Below are 21,828 nucleotides of genomic sequence, written 5' to 3' on the forward strand. Positions count from 1 at the left end.
ATTAACTATGGTGAAAAATTTAGTCGTCCCTTGAGAGCTAAAAATAATATTACATTAATAATATTATAAATATTTTTTATAATTCTCATATTTTTACTTGTTTAGATTTTTTACATATTTTTCAAAGAGCTTTTTAACTAATATATTAACTTGAGTCTCAGCCAATATGCCGAATACAGGGAACAACGGAGCATTGACCTTGAACCTAGCATATATTGGGTTGAGGTCACAAATGCTTCACAAATCCTAGGCCTTATGATCTCATTTCGTACGTGTTTGTTCTGCTTCGATAATTTTACATAATTAAACTCAAAGTAATAAAGTTAATCAGTATGCTACATATTACGAGGAGTTTCACATCAACAGACAGTGACTTATTTGTAATTCCTTTCAGTGTTGCCATTTTCCAAACTTTCCACTTTAAACACAATATCTTTAATTTATTTACATCATGGCTAATATAGCCAAAATGGTTCCTCATTGCTCATACATATTTGTTAAGTGTTTAGTTATGTAAAATATCGAACAAATACTGTTATATACGAAGAAGTGAAACCTAGAATCAAAAGAAATTATAATGAACAGTTATGTGAAACCTAAAACAAACAGAAATGATCACAAAGGAGCCTGAAGTTTCCCTCTCTCCAAGATACTGTAGTTACTGAAGTTACTGAAGTAGTTACTGAGCTATTTACTGAAAACTCAATAGTTTATTTAAATTGGTAGATTTTTTAGCAAATTGACTTTTTTCACACATTTGAAAGGAATAGATTAAACATGAAAAAAACACAGGCGATAATAAAAATTCTATTAAAACAGTAATACTAAATAAAATGTCACAAATGAGTCACATGGAATTAAGTTTTGTCTAAAAAATTATTGTCGGGACAGTCTTGTGACCTGTATGTCTATCTGTCTTAACTATATGGATGTCTATAATGTATGTCTTAACTATATGGACTAAATTTGTTTTGATTTTGAGCAAGTGTATTAGAATGTTAGCTTAAAACTTGTAATAACAAAGCTTAGCAACACTTAACTGTCAACGTGAAATTCCAACGCTATTTGTGAAATGAAGACTCAGCATGTCTTGATTTGAACTTTTAAATTGTAGTATAAGCCTCAGATTTGTAACCAAAACACTTAGAAATACTTTAATACTGCTATGGTGAAACTAAACATACATTGTTTGTGAAACACAAGGTTGGCGCTTTTTATTTTTGATTTCCATTTAGTGATGGTCGCTACAGACTTGTAGGCAACAATTTCATACATTCTTAAATTTCAGCTTTGATGAAAACCGCATATGGGATGTAAGTGCCCTATTTCATATCTAAAAGCAAAACACTCAGACAACGTTCGGTACAAACTCTGGTGGAAATTAAAACTATCTAATAAAATAGTATAATTTATATTAAGGACAATCAATACCATTTTTTAGGGATTATAACGCTAATTGTGAAATATGTACTTAGACACTTAGGATAAGATATTTATTTCGAAAATTCCTATCACAAGCCCCGAAGGGCCGAATTCGCATTTCGGAGTCATAAAACCTCTCCACGAAAATCATAAAAAAACACAATAGCTAAAAAACTGGCAAAACGACGCCAAAAATAATAATATCAGAATAAAACCCTTCATTTGTCAAAAATATTAAGCTGCAAAATGTCAGAAAGTAAAAAAGGTAAAACCGAAAAACCTAAAAAAAGGTGAAATAAAGCATATGTTAAAATGGTTTAAAAGAGAACATATTGAAAGAAGGTAGAAGCAAAAGAATCAAAAGAACATAAAACTTGGGTATCACCAGTATCGAATATTAATAAAAAGGAAAACTAGATCTACGTTGCATGGGCAACGTGAGGTGTTGCGGCAACCTTTGCTCGGCTTCGCCGAGTAAAGTGTTGCGAGAGCAACACTTTGGTTTTGTTTCCTCGCTGCGACTAAACGCTGAAGTTGTTAATCTGTAAGGATGCTAAAATACATACTAGGTACACCAACTCGCAAAAGTTGCAAACTCCTCATTGCTAAAGATGATTGTAGCCTTAAGGCCGATTATTACTTACAAGTATCCTACATGTCTTACCACTGGAACCAAATTGGTCTTACCATCAAATACAACGGAAACAAAAAATAGATACACCAACTAGTAAGAGTTGCGAACCCCTCATTGCCGAGGATGATTATGAGCTAACAGCCGACTGTTGCTTACAACTCCCCTGTATGTCTCACAATTGGTATCGGCCTATTTTTGGTTTCAGTGTGTACCTTACTACTGAAGTTGTCAACCCCTTTAAACTTTCAAACTGGTATATCTCATGAAGGAATTTTTGTACAAAAAAATGGATGACATATACTTTGATCAGCTCATCAAAAGCTATCGACTGCCGTCGAAAAAAAAATCTATCTGTCTTAGTTCAAAAGTTGACTTTTTTGCCGTAGGCCAACTTTCTAACGTCATCACTTAGAAAGGAGCAAAGGATAAACTCTAATTTCTTTAGCAATGAGAGAACTTTTAAAGTTTAAGAGGCACATCTGATACCATTTCTCAACCGCAATCCCAAGTGCGAAAAACCGAATGATAAACTCAGCCGAAATCACGGCAGCACTTTCGGACCCGTGGGAAAATGCCACTTTTTTGCTTCTCTAAATTTTTCTATTTATCACTCAAAGAAGATATATTGGCTGTGGGGCAGGGTAACTGTCGCATATATTTAACACTTATAGATTTTAGTCCATCTTCAATTTGAAACTGGTGCCTGCCTGCTTGCCTGCTAGAACGGAGCTTTCCACTCGAAAGCAGAAACATGGTTTGATGAAACGAAAGCTTGGCTGCATAACTTCAGATAGTCCTCTCTGACATAGACTATACAACTCCTCTTCACTTCACACACTATAGGCTCTGGCTCAAGGACAAGCAACAACCATCCTTTTTGGCCCCAAGCAAGAGTTCTACGAAGCTTTCCAAAATGTAAAGTCATATTCATCAATCCAGCCTAAGGTCCACACTTTCCGTAAAAACCGCAGAGGTTAGACCCTTACCACTTTCTAGCAATAAGCTGAAATCGGGGTGCTAGGAACAAAAAAAAAAAAAAAACCACGACAAAACCAAAGTGTTGCTCTCTTTTGCTCTCGCAACACAATTAGCGGTTTATGCTACCAGTAATGAAGGGGACAAAGGTTTTTTCATGCCTCTAGGTAAAGCAATGGATAGGGGACAATATAGGAATGGGTTCAGAAACACTATGTGGCAGGCGGTGTCTGGGTGGGGAGTGTCTTTTGGGGAAAATGTTTTCCGTGCGAGGGTTTATTATTGCATTTTTTCAAAAACAGAGACACAACGTATCCTCTCCTGTGCTCAAGTGAAACCCCTCCTGTGAACTTTGATTTAGGAGTTCCATGATTCAATAATTGCCTTATAATAAAAAAAAGCTCTGCAATTCTTTCACAAAAACAGCGGTAGAAATTGATATTTTCTTGCAGAGACTGATTTGTTCTAGACCTCTTCTCAACGAAGAGGTCTGGGCCTCAGGGCGTGCTTTGGACTCCTCATTGATATTCCTTAAATTATCCACAAAAAATCAAAAGTTGAAAGATACTCAACATGGCCAAACTTACGAAGTGGGGGAATGACCACAGGACTCTGCTTAAGACATCCCTCCAATACCACCAATAAAGGCAAAATTGTACAAACTAAGAAATTCTTCAATTCCTCATTCTTTGATTGAGACATATGACGAAAAACATACGAGTTGTATCGATTTCTCTGTGCTTTCGTCTAGGTCAGCCTTCAGGTAATTTCAGATTGTTTCTAAAGCAATTCTTGAATGATCCTATCTAGGAAAAGGTCCGGAATGTCTATGGTTCCGAAGTAAATGGGGGTTCAGGCCCAAAGGTTCAACGAAAATGATGATAAAAAGTTGTTTACGATCTTGATTTCAATAAGGCATAAATATAACAAACTCTTACTAAAATTTATATACAAAATTTTTGTTTTAAAGTCAGCCATTTGCTAAGTGTGGGTTCCATGTCGAGGAAGAAGAGAGTGAAGACAAGTATGTAGCAAGAATTCTGAATCTGGGATCAAAAGCCTATAAGAACTGACTCTGATGAAAAAAAAAAACATCCTATGTGAAATGTGGCATTATCCTACAGCGTTTTGATGTGGGACAGCCATCTGATGGTTTCGTACCGTTTCCTAATGATCCTTGAGCAATCCTGGGTCGAAACAGCTGTAACATACCTATATACATAAAGACGGAAAGAAGGAGGGCGGGGGGGGGGGTGGTTCAGGCCTGATCCTCATTTCAAAAAAATAACATGTCTATCTTTCTCCTAAAATGTATTGGGAGCGTTTTTAGACCCATAATTGGGTGTTAGCCGGATAAATTATTTTCCATCGGCACGTGTTTTTGGGCATTCGGTAGTTCTAGTTAAAATTGGTATGTTGACATTCTAATACAGCGCAATAAGGTATTTTGGGGCGTCTAGGGGCACTAAATTTAGTTTCAGCCTGAGAAAGGGTAATTTAATCTGTTCTATATAATGGAGCCTGTTAAAGAAAAGAAAGCAGAAGACACACCACTCTTTACTAAGTCATCACTATTGTGTTGACTACAACGCTCTTTTTTAGCACGCGGTATAAATAACCTTTGATCCTTTTAAAGACTTTCTTTTTGCCATTGCATTTTCCAATCAGTAAAAATTTTTAACATGAATAAAAAAAAAAATAAAAAAAAGATAAGAAAATACCCAAAAATCAATAGCGAAGGCATACCTAAAATTAAAGCTTTGGCAATCAACGGGGATAGAGCAGCAGATTCGGCCAGTTTTCGAAGCACATCCTCTGGAGACGACTTTCGGGCGTCAAGAAGGCGTTCTCCAGCCAAGCTTGTTAAGCTAGACACGTGCTCTTGAAGGGCTCCAGGGCTTCCGTGTTGTGGTGATGAAGCATCAAAGCTTACATGTTTGGCTCTTCTTTCGTCTGGACTGTCTGGACTCTGGAGCTGGCGCCTCAATGGCTAGGAAATCAACATTTAGATAGGTGATTCAACGAAGCTCTACGATTGTTCTAATGTTTTTAGAACTAGACAAGATTAAAGTAAAATTAATATGGAAAGAAGGAATGATAGCTCAAGCAGACAGAAAGAAACAATCAGCTAAAAGGGAAAGAAAACTTTATGTTTTCTACCACACATTAAATCCAGCTTTGATTTACGTGTGATTCGATATTAGATATATTTTTGCTCCAGATATATTTAAACGGATTTTACCTAGAAACTAAAAGTAAAAGCTGATACTAAAAAGCCCTAAAAAACGAAGGAGAAAACCTAGAAGCAGCAATGCTTAGAACCATCAGCAAATACCTACCCTGCTTAAACATATTTTAGCTTTAACTTTTCCAATTTTACAGTTAGCATCATATTTAAATTTATTTTTTACTGCAATTTTGAGCGTAAAGACAGAACAGTGGCTACGTTAAAAGACTCTAACCAAACCATAAAGAAAAATCCTGGTTTAAAACCAAAAGAATTCGTTACGGGCTAAATAGAAAATGAAAAGTTTCAGAAAATTTTTTTATTCATGAGAAACTATCTTGTTTAACAGGGCTAAAGCATATATATAGGTATTTACCACCAGATCTAAAATAAAAAACGGTAGCTTTTGTGCGATACAACCCTTTGTAAAAAAAAAAAAAAAACTAGTAAGATAAACTCGGCAACTATTTTCCAGTTTTACTTTTACTTCTTTAATAATTGTTTCATTCTTTGTTATTTCATAATTGTTCTTTAAAAAATAAATAAAAAATTCGTTTCGAGACATGCCAGGGCAGCGTACAGTCTAATTTAGAATTTTAAAAATAGTCGATTTCCATGACTAACGAGACAGTGGAAAAGTTTTCTCTTGTTACTTAATCACATTTCAGCCAAGTTAAGGTATTCGCTTGATTTAAGGTGTAAATTTGGAATATTGATAAAACAATCAAATTCTTTCTATGTTGTTATTATCCTTTCCTTTCATTGAACTTACCATTTTTACTTACCAGTAAAAAAAAATTGTACATTTTTATAAGTAAACACAATAAATTCAAATTTGATATCATATTCTCAGTTATTATCACACGACTTCATGCTTCAAATGTAGTTTGCGAAATTGTGAAAATTTTGATAAAATGTGGACAGACCAGTTTTGGGAGATAAGCAGGGGCCACTAATCAAGATTTTTCCCCGGGCTCAAGAGAGGCCAGAACCGCCACTGCAATGATGACTGACTAATTTGCAATGTTTTGAAGCCCGAACAAAGCTTATTTTTCCATGAAACAGGCCAAACCAGAACTGGGCTAAATGTACATGCTGAAAAACAGCATTAGTGAATAAGTAAGGGTAGGCAGCATTAATAAGAGGAGCGTTGTATTCATAACACATTGAATTCACAGCGAATGTTATTTATTCACACAGTCTAATTTTCTTTATTTTACTAATCTCCAAATTTATCTTTTAACAAGAGAAGATTATTGTCACATTGTAATTCCCTCAGGATATCCTCAACTTGTCTTGAACTGACATTCAACAAAGCCAATTATTTGACAGAGACTGTCTTATGTTCTCAAGAAAAACAAATTGAGAAAGAAGGGATTCACTAATTCATTTTGAAAAAAAGAAGAAGGAAAACAAACCTATCACCAAATGGAAAGATCTAAATTCTAACTAATGTAAACAAACATGAGATTGTTCTCCTCAAATTAAACTTGAAGCTCCGCTGGCATTTTTCTTCACAAGAAAAACAGCAAAGCAGGTTGTATTTTTCTTCCTATTTTTCTGGCGTAAGTATTCGGTATAGTGGCGTCAGTGCATCAAGATCAAGGTGGCAGGGGCAAAATTTATTATTCAATACCTAAGAAAAAGGGGGCAAATTTTTAGTCTTTTTGATTTTCAACCATTAAAATACTAAATAAGGCATTTTTAAATGTAAATGCTACCTAAAAGGCAAAATATAGGGGAGGGGAATAAAATATAGGACCCCCAAATTGAGACCAGCAGTTTGTGATATGATAGAGTTCAGTTCATCTTAAACCTAAGAAGCTATAGAGAAATACGCGGATGCCCTTTTTCCTAGATTCTACTAATAAGGAATGAGCACAAGAAGAGGGCAGTACAGGTGGGCTTTGGGCATAGACCTCTAAACCTCCAAATGTGAGTTTTTTCCCATAATTTTCAACATATTTTCGTGTCGTTTATCAACTTTCTCCAATTTAGACATAGCTTCATAAAATCGACTTTTTCATTTACCTCTCTTCCCCCCCCCACCAAATAAGTTCTTTGTGCTTTAGCCTTGTGCATGTAAGAAAAATCTATCATTTCTCACTTTGTTGTTTCTAATTGATAGAGGCAAGCTTTGTTTTTTATAAGAACAAAAAAATAACTCTATCAAGGCAATCATTTATTTTGATCAACATATCTTTATTTTTACACTGCTTCGAGTACCCTGTTCCATAGCCAAATGTTATCAAACTGTCAGTCATCTGATTCTCCTACACAAGTCGACCATTTCGGTATTGTTATCAATTATATCGTTATAGTAATAAAGATTTTGGTATTATTATTTAATATCGTCATTAGCGATTCGGTTCATTATCAGCGTCAACTAATATAGGTCGATTAGAGCACTATTGCAACCGTTTTACTTGAAATATATTTTACTTAATAGCCAAAATAACCTATATTCTAGCAACACCGCACATTCACAGCTTTTCTCGGATCTTTTGTTTCACGACTGTATCTGATCTTATTTCTGGTTAGTGCCGCCATGAGGATGAAATGGTTCTTGCTTTCCTTTTTCATTTCCATCCCACAGCAGTGTCGCAATATCTCTTTAAATAAAACGGAAATAAAGAAAGTAAGACAATTTGTCCATTTCTCCTCTCAAGTTTGATATTTGTTCTAAATTTCTAAATAGCCTATGGCAAATAAAAATAAATGCTGGGTAAAAATTGATGATGGTGACGAAAAGGAACCAGACTGTGATAAATTCAAATAAGGGTTATAAGGGTAATTGATTGTCAAATAGGACATTGTGATGTAAAATGAATACAAAAAAAAAGTTAAAGCCGGAAAGTATGATACGTTTAAAAGTATAAAAAGACTGCTGAATCAATGGCTGAAGAGCCTATTTCCACAGTGTAACGTAACCATCAGGAAGTTGTCAAACATAAGTCTAACCACTGCACTTGTGCTTTGAAATGGGATGCAAATCTTCCTTTGATTCAATGCCCAGCTTGACTTATAGGGATACATGGAAATTTAATGTACAAAATTTGCAGGGATGCAAAAATTTGCAGGAAATTTGCATGAATGCAAATCTTCCTTTGATTCAATGCCCAGCTTTTCTGGAAATTTAATGTAAAAAATAAAAAATATTTCTATTTACAAACACAATAAAAAGGATTATTTTTATTTTATAACCAGGTCATGACTGCTAATATATTTCAATTTTGATCTTAACATTGTATCTGGGTAGCAAGAAAACAAATTTTCCTTTGTGTATTTGGATGTAAATGCTTCATCGTTAGAAGTGTTTATTTTACTCTTCTAATTTGAGGAAATCATCTTAGGACAGACATGTAAATCTTTTTGAATATCATTTGAGCAATTCATAATTTATTCCAACAAATCTCGCTCATGGAGCTTGATGTCAAGACCCCGTTTACCTTTCTTTTTCGACCAGTCAACAGCCACTGCATTCAATACTTTTGTACGATGGATGCCATACCTGGAAAGGCGTATAAAGTTCCAAGAATTTTATCCAGAAGAAATGAAATCTCAAAGCAGAAGACGTTAAACAAAAGCCTTTAAAAAGACGTGGCTTCGACTTTGGGTTTGAGTTAAAAACAACCTTTTCAAAAGAAGTCGTGGGGAATATCAATTCTGAAAAGCACAAGGATAAACAAACCTTACTACTGATTTTCCAGCCAATTTCTTGTCCAAAATCCTTAATATATTTAACATGAAAATTAAAAAATTAGAAAAAAAATCTAATCTTATTACATTGTCTACTATAAGTGCACCGAGAAGAAAAACAAGATTTCTAAAAATTACTAATGGTTACTCCAAAGCTCCAAAACAATTATTCCAAAAATTATTAACAGTTACTAATAGGAATTGCCTTATTGCAGCTTTCACTAATAGTGTGATCTAAACATAATCATTTAATGTTTGCTATTTCTGAAATATCTTGGTCATTTGAACACAACCTAGAAGTTCACACTAGAAGAAAGATATCCTAGAAGATGGCTGAAAAGCCTAAAGGTAAGTAAATAAAGTTTATTGGCTGAAATCTATAGAATAAGATCTAAGGTACGATGGTTTCTATCACATTTATAGTGGACACTAAATTTATTAGTAATCAGTTCTAAAAAAGACTGAAATATATCGTTCCGCAAAATATCAATTTTTACTCGTATTTCAGCGAGGAAGATGACAGTGTGACGTTATGAATCAAGGCATAGTTTTAATCAACGCATATAAATCAGAAGATTTTTAAGAGGAATATTTTACTCTACCAAACTTCTGCTTACTTAAATAAACCGTCTTATAACACCATAATTCTTCTCGGAATTCATCGAAAAAAAACAACTGCATATACTCATGTGCGAAATACTTCGAATCATTTTTAACTGTAATTATGGGTCCATTTAATTTAAGATCCATGACAAAAAATTTTCGAAAGTAATTCATTCTATTCTTTATGATCTTTTTAATTTTTATAATTTTTTTCTTTGTAATAGGTTTGGATTCTCTTTTCAGCTCCTCATCCCTCATATAGTCATGTGAAAAATATAATCGAATGTATAATTGAGTGAATGTATAATTGAAAAAAAAGGTTTTACAATAAAGAATAAACTGCAAGGCATTTGGGATGGATCAACGGAAAGAACGCAAAAATGACTAGATTGACAAATCGGGTAAATTGTAATTCTATAGTAACTGATTTTAGATGCAGCAAAACAACAGTCTTCAGCTTCGAAAAACGTGGAATCGGCTTTGCTTTCTCTAGTAAATTCGTTACATTAAACCTTGGACGACAGATTTGCTTTCTAAAATTCAAAAAGATACATTGCTAACACTGAATTCGAATAATATCTACAAAAAATTAATCCCATTAGAATGAATGCATCTTATGATAATTTAAACATATTTCTTACTAATGTTGAAAAATCTGGAGTGTTTGGATGGGTGTAGCCAATTCTTCCTCCGTAATTAAATGGAGTTCCTGATTTACTTCCATCATAAATCTTAGTTGACGGACAGGGGGACTGAAAATCCTTGGAACTATTATGCCTGAAAATGTAAATTATAGAGAATGCTGGTTAACATCCTTTTTTAATTAGTAATCAAATTGCTAAATATTTTGGTATAAATTAAATGACAAAAATAAACAATAAAAAAAAACAATGACGAATGGAAAAATACAAAAAGAAATTTAACTTAAATTTAAACTTAAAAACTTAATTTAAACTTTATATCACAATTTTTGAAATAAAGACACATTTTCATTTTAAAGCAGCAATCATTCCACTCATTCCATTCCACACAGCAGTAAGTCATTATTTACTAACTTGCTACTTGAGCTTGCAGCAGGACCAAGGATTTTCCACCTCATCTGGCACCTGAAATTCAAATATTTGATGGCCAGATAGCCATAAGCTCCCCAGACCCATGACTGCTGTCTCATTTGTTTATTGTCACTAAATTTTAAATAACAACATTCCTACCGCTATAGTTACGAATACAAAGGAAAAAGAAAAGCTCTTTGTGCTGAGTCCTAGCCTATTCTCAGTTCTAACCCTGTATCGGTGTTAGTCGTATTCTCCGCCACAGATAATTCTCCTTTGAAAATTCTCCTCTTCGTAAAATTTTCCCTACACGCAAAAATAAGCAACTAAAAAGTACAACAGATAAAATAATGAAGAGACGAAAGAAATTTCGAATATTTTGCCTATATTCCAAAATGTAGGCAGAACGAGTTTTGTAGAATATTAAATAAAAAAAAACAAGTTTTTTCAACTGAAAGTAAGGAGCGGCATTAAAACTTAAAACGAACAGAAATTACTTCGTATATGAAAGGGGCTGCTTCCTCATCAACGCCACGCTCTTTACGCTAAAGATTGACTCTTTCTGTCAACTCTTCTTTTTAAAACAGTAAAATACTTTAGCGTAAAGAGCGGGGCGTTGATGAGGAAGCAGCCCCTTTCATATACGAAGTAATTTCTGTTCGTTTTAAGTTTTAATGTCGCTCCTTACTTTCAGTTGAAAAAACTTGTTTTTATTTATTTAATTTCTGAACGTTTTTGAATCAATGCATGTTTAGATTTTGGCTCTCCGCAGAGAAATAATTAAAACGAAATTTGCATGTTCTTTTTGGCTAAATGGCTTTCTCATAATTTTGATCGAATGATTTTGAGAAAAAAAGAGCGGGGGAGGAAGCCTAGTTGCCCTCCAATTTTTTGGTTAATAAAAAAGGCAACTAGAACTTTTAATTTTTTACGAATCTTTTTATTAGTAAAAGATATACGTAACTTATAAACTAGCTTACGTAAAGAATTTTTTATTCTCATGTTTTTATTACACATATGAGAGGGTTCGCCCCCTCGTCAGTACCTCTCTCTTTACACTAAATCTTAAATTTGGCCCCACTCATTAAGAATGACCCCTGAATCACAAAAGCCGTAGAATAAATAGTTGACATTACTAAAAATACTTTAGCGTAAAGAGCGAGGTATTAGGAGGAGGTGAGCCCCTCATATGGGTAATAATTTCTGTTCGTTTTATGTTTTAATGCTGCTCCTTACTTCCAGCTGAAAAAACTTTTCCATATTTATTTTTTCATTGTTTTTTTTTAAATAATGCTAGTAAATCCTGCGCTCCCTTCATGGAAATTTTCCTCCCCCATGACAAATTCCTCGATGGAAAGTTTCCCCAGTATATCCCCCTCTTTTCAACCCCTCCCCCAACCAAAAAATCCTCCTGAAAACACCTGTACACTTCCCAATAACCATTACTATATGTAAGCACTGGTCAAAGTTTGTAACTTGTAGCCCCTCCCACGGGGACTGTGGAGGGGTAAGTCGTCCCCAAAGACATAGTTATAAGGTTTTTCGACTACGTTGAATAAAATGGCTATCTCAGAATTTTGATCCGTTGACTTTGGGAAAATAATTAGCGCGGGAGGGGGCCTAGGTGCCCTCCAATTTTTTTGGTCACTTAAAAAGGGCACTAGAACTTTTCATTTCCGTTAGAATGAGCCCTCTCGCAACATTCTAGGACAACTGGGTCGATACGATCACCCCTGGGAAAAAGAAAAAAGAAAAAAAACAAAGAAATAAACACGCATCCGTGATCTGCCTTCTGGCAAAAAATACAAAATTCCACATTTTTGTAGATAGGAGCTTGAAACTTCTACAGTAGGGTTCTCTGATACGCTGAATCTGATGGTGTAATTTTCGTTAAGATTCTATGACTTTTAGGGGGTGTTTCCCCCTATTTTCTAAAATAACACAAATTTTCTCAGGCTCGTAACTTTTGGTACGTAAGACTAAACTTGATGAAACTTATATATTTAAAATCAGCATTAAAATACGATACTTTTGATGTAGCTATTGGTATCAAAATTCCATTTTTAGAGTTTTGGTTTCTATTGAGCCCAAAGAAACAGTTCGTTACCACGAACTGTTTGATCCCATAGTATTTATTTTTTTAAATTTTATTTATTTAATTCTTTTTCGTGTTTTGGGGGGTTTAGTTATAATAGCAGAATAAAATAAAGATTAGAGGAAATAATTTCGAAATATGAAATTAGTGAAAACTGTAAAAAAAGTCACCCCGTGATAGAAGCGCACAGAGATAACAGGGTGGGACTAAGCAGTACGATTACTTTCCGTGGACTTTGTTCGGTAGCGACCAAGTGCGCCACAATTCAATTTTTTTTTTGGGGGGGGGGGGCGGGTTTTAATGACTGGCCCGTCATTTTACCGACGCATTTGGCTGATATCAAACAATTCATGGTAACAAACTGTGTGTAAGGAGCAACGCGGCTCAATAGTGACAGAAACAAAAAAATATATTTATATCAATAGATATATTAAAAGAATTGGCTTATTATGATGATTCAGAATACATAAGATTCATTATGTTTAGGGTTACCCATCAAAAGCTATAAGCCTGAGAAAATTTGCCTGGTTCTCAAAAAAGGGCGGAAACACCCCCTAAAAGCCAAGGAATCTCAATGAAAATCACAGTATTAGATTCAGCGTATCTGAGAACCCAACTGTAGAAGTTTCAAGCTCCCAACAGCAAAAATGTGGAATTTTGTAATTTTTTGTCAGAGAAAAGCTCATAGATGTGTCTATTTTTATATATTTTTGAAACAACAGTCATAGAATGTCGAGATAGGGTTCATTCGAAAGGAAATCAAAAGTTGTAGTGTCCTTTTTAAGTGACCAAAAAGATTGGAGGGCAACTAGCTTCCCTCCCAAGCCCCTTTTTTAATGAAAATCACCACATAAAAATTTCGATAATGCCATTTTTTCAAGATAATTGAAAAATCTCAAAACTACACTTTAGGAAATAACATGACCATCCCCCAGCCACTGAAGACAGGTCTTTAAATTATAAAATTTATCAATCGTTTATGTATAGTATTTTCTATTGGGAAGTGTACAGAAATTTGGGGGGGGATTTCGCACTTGGTGTATCTTTCCTTGGGGAAAATCTTACGTGTGGAAGGAAATTTTAAGGGGAAATTTTCCAACGGGGGGATTTGACAGAATTCCTATAAGAAATTCTTTTTATTTGTCTTACTTTCTCTTTGCCTACTCAAATTTGCATGTAGAGATTTTCCAGGGTAAATGTTTAGTGGGTTTGGATTTTCGGCGTAATCGAAAAAAGATTAAAACTTTGTCTTTTACGAATGAAAGTATGCTAAGGAGAAATTTTTAGGCTGAATCTTCAGCAAGAAGTTTCACGGGGGGGGGGGGATTTTCAGCGAGATTGGAATTGTCTACAAGTAATTTTATGGGAGGATGGTGCATTTTACGTTGGTGGAACTTCCCACGGTGGATTTTTCCGAGAGCGGAGTGCTCCTTTCATGGAGGGTGAGCCAAATTTACCGGTACTATTTGAAAAACAATCAAAAATTAAATACAAAAAAAATCTTTTTCAACTGAAAGTAAGGAACAACATTAGAACTCAAAACACACAGAAATTGTTCCGTATATGAAAGGGATTGCCCCTCCTCATCAATTCCTAATTCTTTATGCTAAAGTTTGACTGTCTTTCACAATTTTTTAACAACAACTGCTGAAACCCAAGAGCCGCTTAAATAGAATAGGAAGGGTTGAAGGGGCAGCCCCTTCATATACAGAATAATTTCTGTTCATTTTAAGTTTTAATGTTGCTCCATACTTTCGCTTGCAGAAAACTTATTTTTGTTCAATTGCTATTAAAATTACTTCATTTCTTTCTTTTTATCGACTGGGGCATATCTTCTAGAATCGATTTTACATCATATATTTCTATAAGACCATAGTAGTGACGGCATTGTGGATACAGTGACATCTCTATCCAACCATTCCACGACAGCCATGTCCCACAACTCCCGTGACATCCCTATCCCACCATTCCCGTGACATCCAAATCCCACCATTCCTGTGACATCCCTATCCCACCATTCCACGACAGCCATGTCCCAGCATTCCTGTGACATCCCTATTTCACCATTCCATGACAGCCAGCAGGTACTTGACACGGAACGAGTTTTGTTTACTTTTGGTTGTTACGTCACAGGGAATGTCTACTTTTACTTGTTACGTAATAGATTCTTTGTTTCTTTGAAAAACCTCCAGGGCCCACTATAGGGGAACCTTCAAGACATCGGACCCTAGCCAGCAATTGCACTAGGCTTCTAGCAACCGATTCTACCAGAGCTCTAGCATCCAATTTCACTGGGAGCCCTACCATTTGGTTCCAACGAGGCTCCCAAATAACCATTTCCACTTGAAGAGGAAGCCCTAGCAAGAAATTAAACCGGGGCCCTAGTGAGCAAATTTAGCAAGTTCCCTTAGCTACCAATTCCAACGAGGCCCTAGCATCCAATTACACTGAACAATAATTTAATAGCAGCCAACTTTTAAGTACAAAGTACAAAAGTACAGTAAAAAAAGTACAAAAAATAAAAGTACAAACTGAAAAAATAAAGTACGTAACACTGACGTGTGCGCCGCTACTACGAAACATCCCACGTGTACGCCACCATTTTGTAGCACCCACGTGTGTGCTATCATTACGTAACATCTCATGTGTGCATTGCCGTTATATAACATCTTATGTGTACGCTGTCCTTACCTTATCCCCAATAAATCTATCAAGTCATGAAAGATTGCGTCACATACCACGTGTGCACTGTTATTACGTAACACCAACGTGTGTCCCCCTCCTAGGTTACAACCGGGACTTTCTCACTTGACTAACGGACTCCATCAAATCCGGTTATGTAACACTCAAAACCTGATTACATAACAACCAAAGAAATCTTGAAATGTCGGTGAAATAGGTTGATAGGGGCCCCCGTTGGAATTAGATGCTAGGGCCCGGTTGTAATAGGTTGCTAGGGAACCCTGCTGGAATTGCTCGTAGGTCCCCGTTTGAATTGCTTGCTAGCCACTAAAAAAGGTTGCTAGAGGGCCCCGTTGGAATTGGATGACAGGATCCCAGTGAAATTGGATGCTAGAGCCCAGGTTGAATTGGTTGCAAGAAGCCTAGTGGAATTACTCAATAGGGTCCGGCATCTTGAAGGTTCCCCACTAGCAGGCCCTGAAGATTTCTTAAAGAATCAAAGAAACTACTATGTAACAAGCAAAAGTAAACATTCCCTGTGACGTAACAACCAGAAGTAAACAAAACCTATTACTTAACAAGCAAATGCTGGCTGTCATGAAATGGAAGTATAGGGATGTAACGGGAATGGTGGGATATGGCTGTCGTGGAATGATGGGATAGGGATATCGCAGGACTGGTGGGATAGGGATATCACGGGAATGGTGGGATAGGGATGTCACAGAATCCACAATGCCGTCACTACTGACCATTTATAATGGCACAAAATATAAAAATTTTACCAATTTAGATTTTCTACTGACTTACTGAAAACATTGGGGGAAGGAAACCCCCCTTCAACACACGTGACACCCCTTTCGACAACTAAAGTGAATGATACCCGATCAGCCCTTGCGATAAAGAACACGTCCAGTAGGCGTTCATCAGAAAATTGCATAGACTATGTGACTTTTCAGGAATGAATTTTCAAATCGTGCGGTATCACTTCCTCCAACACGGGGAAGCTCAATACATAGTTGTTGCTATTTTGAAATGGATTGAATATATCTGAATTTTTAATCTATAGCGACTTGGTCCTTCATGGGGCAAAATCATAGTTTCGTGCACAAAATGGATGAAAACACTGTTTCCCGTAGCGCAATCTCTTTAGTCTTTAGAAGGATCTAGAACTCTTATTTTCCGTCTGAATGAACACTCTCCCGATCACTTAGGGCCGTCGGCTCGACACAACTATCCCTGGGAAAAAATCAAACAAATAAACACACATCCGTGAAATTTCTTCTGGGAAAATAGACAAATTCTGCAATTTCGCTGATAGGATCAAGCAAAAATGATATTCAAATTAAATCAAAACCTCTTTTGTCATCAGTTTAAGAACAAAATGTTTTGTCAAAAACGAACTAAAATAAACATACATCAGAACGAAGCTACGACCCCCTATCTAAGGGCCAGATCGTCATTTGCACTTACTAGAAACTAAAAACGTATTTTTGACACTTTTTATGATTTTAAAAATTAAAACATCAAATTGCTGATACTTGAAAAAATTATTATCATTGTATTTTAATTAGTATTTTAAATAGGCTATATACGAATCTGTGTTGGTTTGTGTTATTTTTGTTGTTGATTTTGTTGGTTTGTATTGATTTTTTCATTAGTTTGTAATGAGGATTTGGTTCATTATTTCAAATAAAAAGCAAACAAATCTGCAAGGCATAACAAATCGGCATGTATGACATTTAAAGCTTACGCATACAGCCTAAGCCTACGTCTAGCCATTAGAGGAGCTGGGAAGCAATTGTGTGGTGGAACGTTTATTTTATATTTCGAAAGAGCGTTGAATGATAAATAGAATGGTTTGTTTGTGTTTTAGCTAGCGAATAAATTGATACTTTTGTAAATTTGTTGCTAAAATGTCCCTAAACTGAAAATTAGAATGCTTAAAAATTTTGTATTTTTATGTGCTATATTGCGAGAATTAATGTTTTGTCTACTAACTGTAGGCGTCCCTAAATAGAAAATTACGCAATGCAATACGTAGGCACAAGAGCGTGTCAAGAATTACAGTAGACGAAAAATTAGAAAATACATTGTATACATATGAAAGCTTTTTACATAATTCACAATGAAAGTTTTTTTTTCAGTTACACCTCCACTTCTCTCAGAGACTACAAATTTAAAAACGTAACTAAATTTAAACCTTAAACATCACCTGAACTTTTTTTTATAAATAGAAGCCAGACCAGGCACACCTCAAGCCACCTTATTCTTGAAAACCACTTGATACAAAAAAAAAATACCCTTCCCGTAATAAAGGCGCCTCCTCACCATAGGATGTCCTTACAAAAAGCAAAAGAGAAGAAGAGCGGAAATGGGGTTTTATATGGCCAACAAAAATACTAGATGCAACAAAACGAATATTTCGAAAAGCCAACTTCTCCCCTTCTTCAGTAATATAAGGATGTCCTTCTTACGGTGGCCTCTCCTAACACTTATCAATTTTTCTAAATGGCAGTCCGTCAGGTCTCCCACAAATAATGAAGGACTCTTGTACAAAAAGATTTTCCCACACAGAACTTAAAAAGCTTGATTTCGCTCAAAGTTTAAACTCTGTAAAATAAGACAAACTTCAGGTGCAACCTTAAGTTTGGGCAATGTAATTTCAGGTAGAAACTGCGAACGAAGCGAGAAGCAAATATCTAATCAGAACTGTTTAAAAATTATTTAAAGGCCAGTACTTAATTTCTGCCAACAAGCGTATAAATAATATGTTTTACCAAAAAAAATTGAATGGGGTAGAGTTAAATAGGGCCGATTTGAATGAGGGTTGAGTCCAACGGTGTTTAGTTGCTTGTACTGTACTTATACCTGCAGCAGAGCTGGGCGTTTTTCTGTCACGCCTGGTATCTGAAATTCAGATGTTACGCCTGAATTTGTTTAATCGTATGTTCCACAGACCACAGACTGATCCCCAACCCAAGAATTGGTGATACAAGGTGATCGAACCCTCATCAAAAAAGACATAAAATTGGAAGTCCAGCGTGCCATCCACTAGACCAAGGTGGCTCTGGAGGTAGTGGCTCTGAAAGGGGCTGTTTGAAGTTCAATTGCACAGGGTTGAACTGAATATGGGTTATGTTGAATGGAACTGAATTGCATGGAGTTGATGTGAATGGATGCTAATTTCAATGAGAGCTGAGTTGGATCCAGGTTGAGCTGAAGAGGGGTAGAAATGAAAAGGAGTTGAGTTGCATGGGGTTGTGTTGAAGAGCATTTAGTTGTACGGGGTTCAGTTGAATGAAGGTTGAGTTGAACAGAACTGAAATGAATGAGGTTGAACGGCATAGGGTTGATTCGAGCGGCAATTGAGCTAATCAAAGGTAAGTCACAGGGATTGAGTCACTCGCACACCATACCCATTCCTCAAACATCAATCTTATTTTGTGCAAAATAGAACAGTAATCATTAAATCTTATATATATATATATATATATATATATATATATATATATATATATATATATATATATATATATATATATATATATATATATATATATATATATATATATATATATATATATATATATATATATATATATATATATATATATATATGCACGGTAATACCACTTTCTGATTTTTTCTCCATTATTTTCTTTATTTCGCGTGATAATTTTAAAATCCGTAAAATGACACTAAAACTAAGCGTCCGAAATTGGAATAATTAGGACCAAACTAGCTTTTCGTCAGCCTTGAACAATTCCCTGACTTAACTTTTCTTTACTATCGACCCCAAACTTCAACAATTTCTTGGTAGTACAGTTCCAAGATCGAGAGTTTGAAATAATACAGACAGTATTTAGAAAAAGTTCTGCTTATTCAGATCAAACAGTTCGTGGTAACGAACTGTAGTAAGGTGCGACCCGGCTCAATAGTAAACGAAACTCTAAAAAACGGAATTTTGATGCTAAAATATACATCAAAAGAATCAGATTTTCATGCTGATTTTAAATACATAAGTTTTATCAAATTTAGTCTTTGTCATCAAAAGTTACGAGCCTGAAAAAATTAGCCTTATTTTAGAAAATAGGGGAAAACATCCCCTAAAAGTCACAGAATCTTAACGAAAATCACACCATCGCATTCGGCGTATCAGAGAACCCTATAGCGAAATTTTCAAGCTTCTATCTACAAAAATGTGGAATTTCGTATTTTTTGCCAGAAGACAAATCACGGGTGCGTGTTTATTTGTTTGCTTGTTTTTTTTTTTTTTTTTTTTCCCGGGGGTCATCGTATCTACCAAGTGGTCCTAGAATGCCGCAAGAGGGCTCATTCTAACGGAAATGAAAAGTTCTAGTGCCCTTTTTAAGTGACCAAAAAATTAGAGGGCACCTAGGCCCCCTCCCACGCTCATTTTTTCTCCAAAGTCAACAGATCAAAATTTTGAGATAGCCATTTTGTTCCGCATAGTCAAAAACCATAATAACTATGTCAAAAACCATAAATCACACCATCGCATTCGGCGTATCAGAGAACCCTATAGCGAAATTTTCAAGCTTCTATCTACAAAAATGTGAAATTTCGTATTTTTTGCCAGAAGACAAATCACGGGTGCGTGTTTATTCGTTTGTTTGTTGTTTTTTTCTTTTCCCCAGGGGTCATCGTATCGACCAAGTGGTCCTAGAATGCCGCAAGAGGGCTCATTCTAACGGAAATGAAAAGTTCTAGTGCCCTTCTTAAGTGACCAAAAAAATAGAGGGCACCTAGGCCCCCTCCCACGCTCGTTTTTTCTCCAAAGTCAACAGATCAAAATTTTGAGATAGCCATTTTGTTCCGCATAGTCAAAAACCATAATAACTATGTCTTTGGGAATGACTTACTCCCCCAGAGTCCCTGGGGGAGGGGCTGCAAGTTACAAACTTCGACCATTGTTTACATATAATAATGGTTATTGGGAAGTGTACAGTCGTTTTCAGGGGATTTTTTTTTGGTTTTGGGGCTGGGGTTGAGGAGAGGGGGCTATGTGGGAGGATCTTTCCTTGGAGAAACACGTCATGGGGGAACAGAAATTCAATGAAAAGGGCGCAGGATTTCCTAAAATTACTATAAAAAATCAATGAAAAAATAAACATGGAAATTTTTTTCAATTGAAAGTAAAGAGTAGCATTGAAACTTAAAACGGACAGAGATTATTACGCATATGAGGGGTTCTAAAAATACTTTAGCATAAAGAGCGAGGTACTTAGGAGGAGATAAATACCTCGCTCTTTATGCTATAGTATTTTTAGTAATTTCAACTATTTATTCTACGGCCTTTCTGATTCAGGGGTCATTCTTAAAGAATTAGGACAAAACTTACGATTTAGTGTAAAGAACGAGGTATTAACGAGGGTACAAACCCCCTCATATACATAATAAAAATTAATGAATATAAAAGTTTGTTACGTAAGTTAATTCTTAAGTTACGTATATTTTTTACTAATAAAAAAATTCGTTAAAAATTAAAATTTATAGTTGCCTTTTTATGTAGCCGAAAAATTGCATGGCAACTAGGCCTCCTTCCCCATCCCTTATTTCTCAAAATCGTCTGATCAAAACTAAGAGAAAGCCATTTAGCCAAAAAAGGAATTAATATGCAAATTTCATTTTAATAATTTATGTGTGGAGAGCCAAAATCAAACATGCATTAATTCAAAAACGTTCAGAAATTATATATAAAAAAACTAGTTTTTTAAACTGAAAGTAAGGAGCGACATTAAAACTTAAAACGAACCGAAATTACTCCGTATATGAAATGGGTTGTCCCCTCCGCAATCCCTCGCTCTTTACGCTAAAGTTCGACTCTTTGCCAAAATTCTGCTTTTTAAAACAATTAAAAGCTTTAGCGTAAAGAGCGAGGGATTGCGGAGGGGACAACCCATTTCATATACGGAGTAATTTCTGTTCGTTTTAAGTTTTATTGTCACTCCTTACTTTCAGTTTAAAAAACTAGTTTTTTTTATATAATTTCAAGTAGACACCTATATACCAGGCATTAGATTTTGTGTCAAATATGTGTTTCTGGATTTCTCGTACACACCTCTGTGGCTCTCCATGCTATTATTCATCTTTTCTTGTACTGAAGAAAGGGCTTTGTATCTCAAGTCCATTTCAGAAAGATGAAATTGTCAGTAAGTTCTAGTATAATTTTGAATAGCAATATAAAATTAAATTAAAACACTACCACTTATTTACCGCAACTGTTTCTTACAATTTAATCCGCAAAATTTCTATTGTCGCTTCTTTGTGATTCGACTGAATCATATATGAGGCGCACAGATACAAAAAAAAGGAACTAGGATTGGATTAAAAAAAAACAAAAAAAACTCAACTTTTCTTGGAATTGTACGAGAACTGTTTGCCAAGAGACTATGCATTCTCATGGTACTAGAAAGTC

At 35.3% G+C, this 21,828-nt stretch overlaps 1 protein-coding gene across 8 annotated transcripts in view; it reads right to left on the reverse strand.

Moving 5' to 3' along the window:
* Positions 1–21,828, reverse strand: part of LOC136036193 (uncharacterized) — a 139,323-nt gene that overhangs the window by 54,138 nt on the left and 63,357 nt on the right. For all 8 annotated transcript variants that reach the window (XM_065718275.1, XM_065718273.1, XM_065718274.1 and 5 more), the window contains 2 exons: positions 10,202–10,337; positions 4,778–5,021 (listed from right to left, as the gene is read on the reverse strand). In XM_065718275.1, coding sequence (XP_065574347.1) covers positions 4,778–5,021; positions 10,202–10,337 — 380 coding nt within the window. The remainder of the gene's footprint in view (positions 1–4,777; positions 5,022–10,201; positions 10,338–21,828) is intronic.

This window comes from Artemia franciscana, chromosome 15 (assembly GCF_032884065.1).
Source record: "Artemia franciscana chromosome 15, ASM3288406v1, whole genome shotgun sequence".
NCBI lineage: Eukaryota > Metazoa > Arthropoda > Branchiopoda > Anostraca > Artemiidae > Artemia > Artemia franciscana.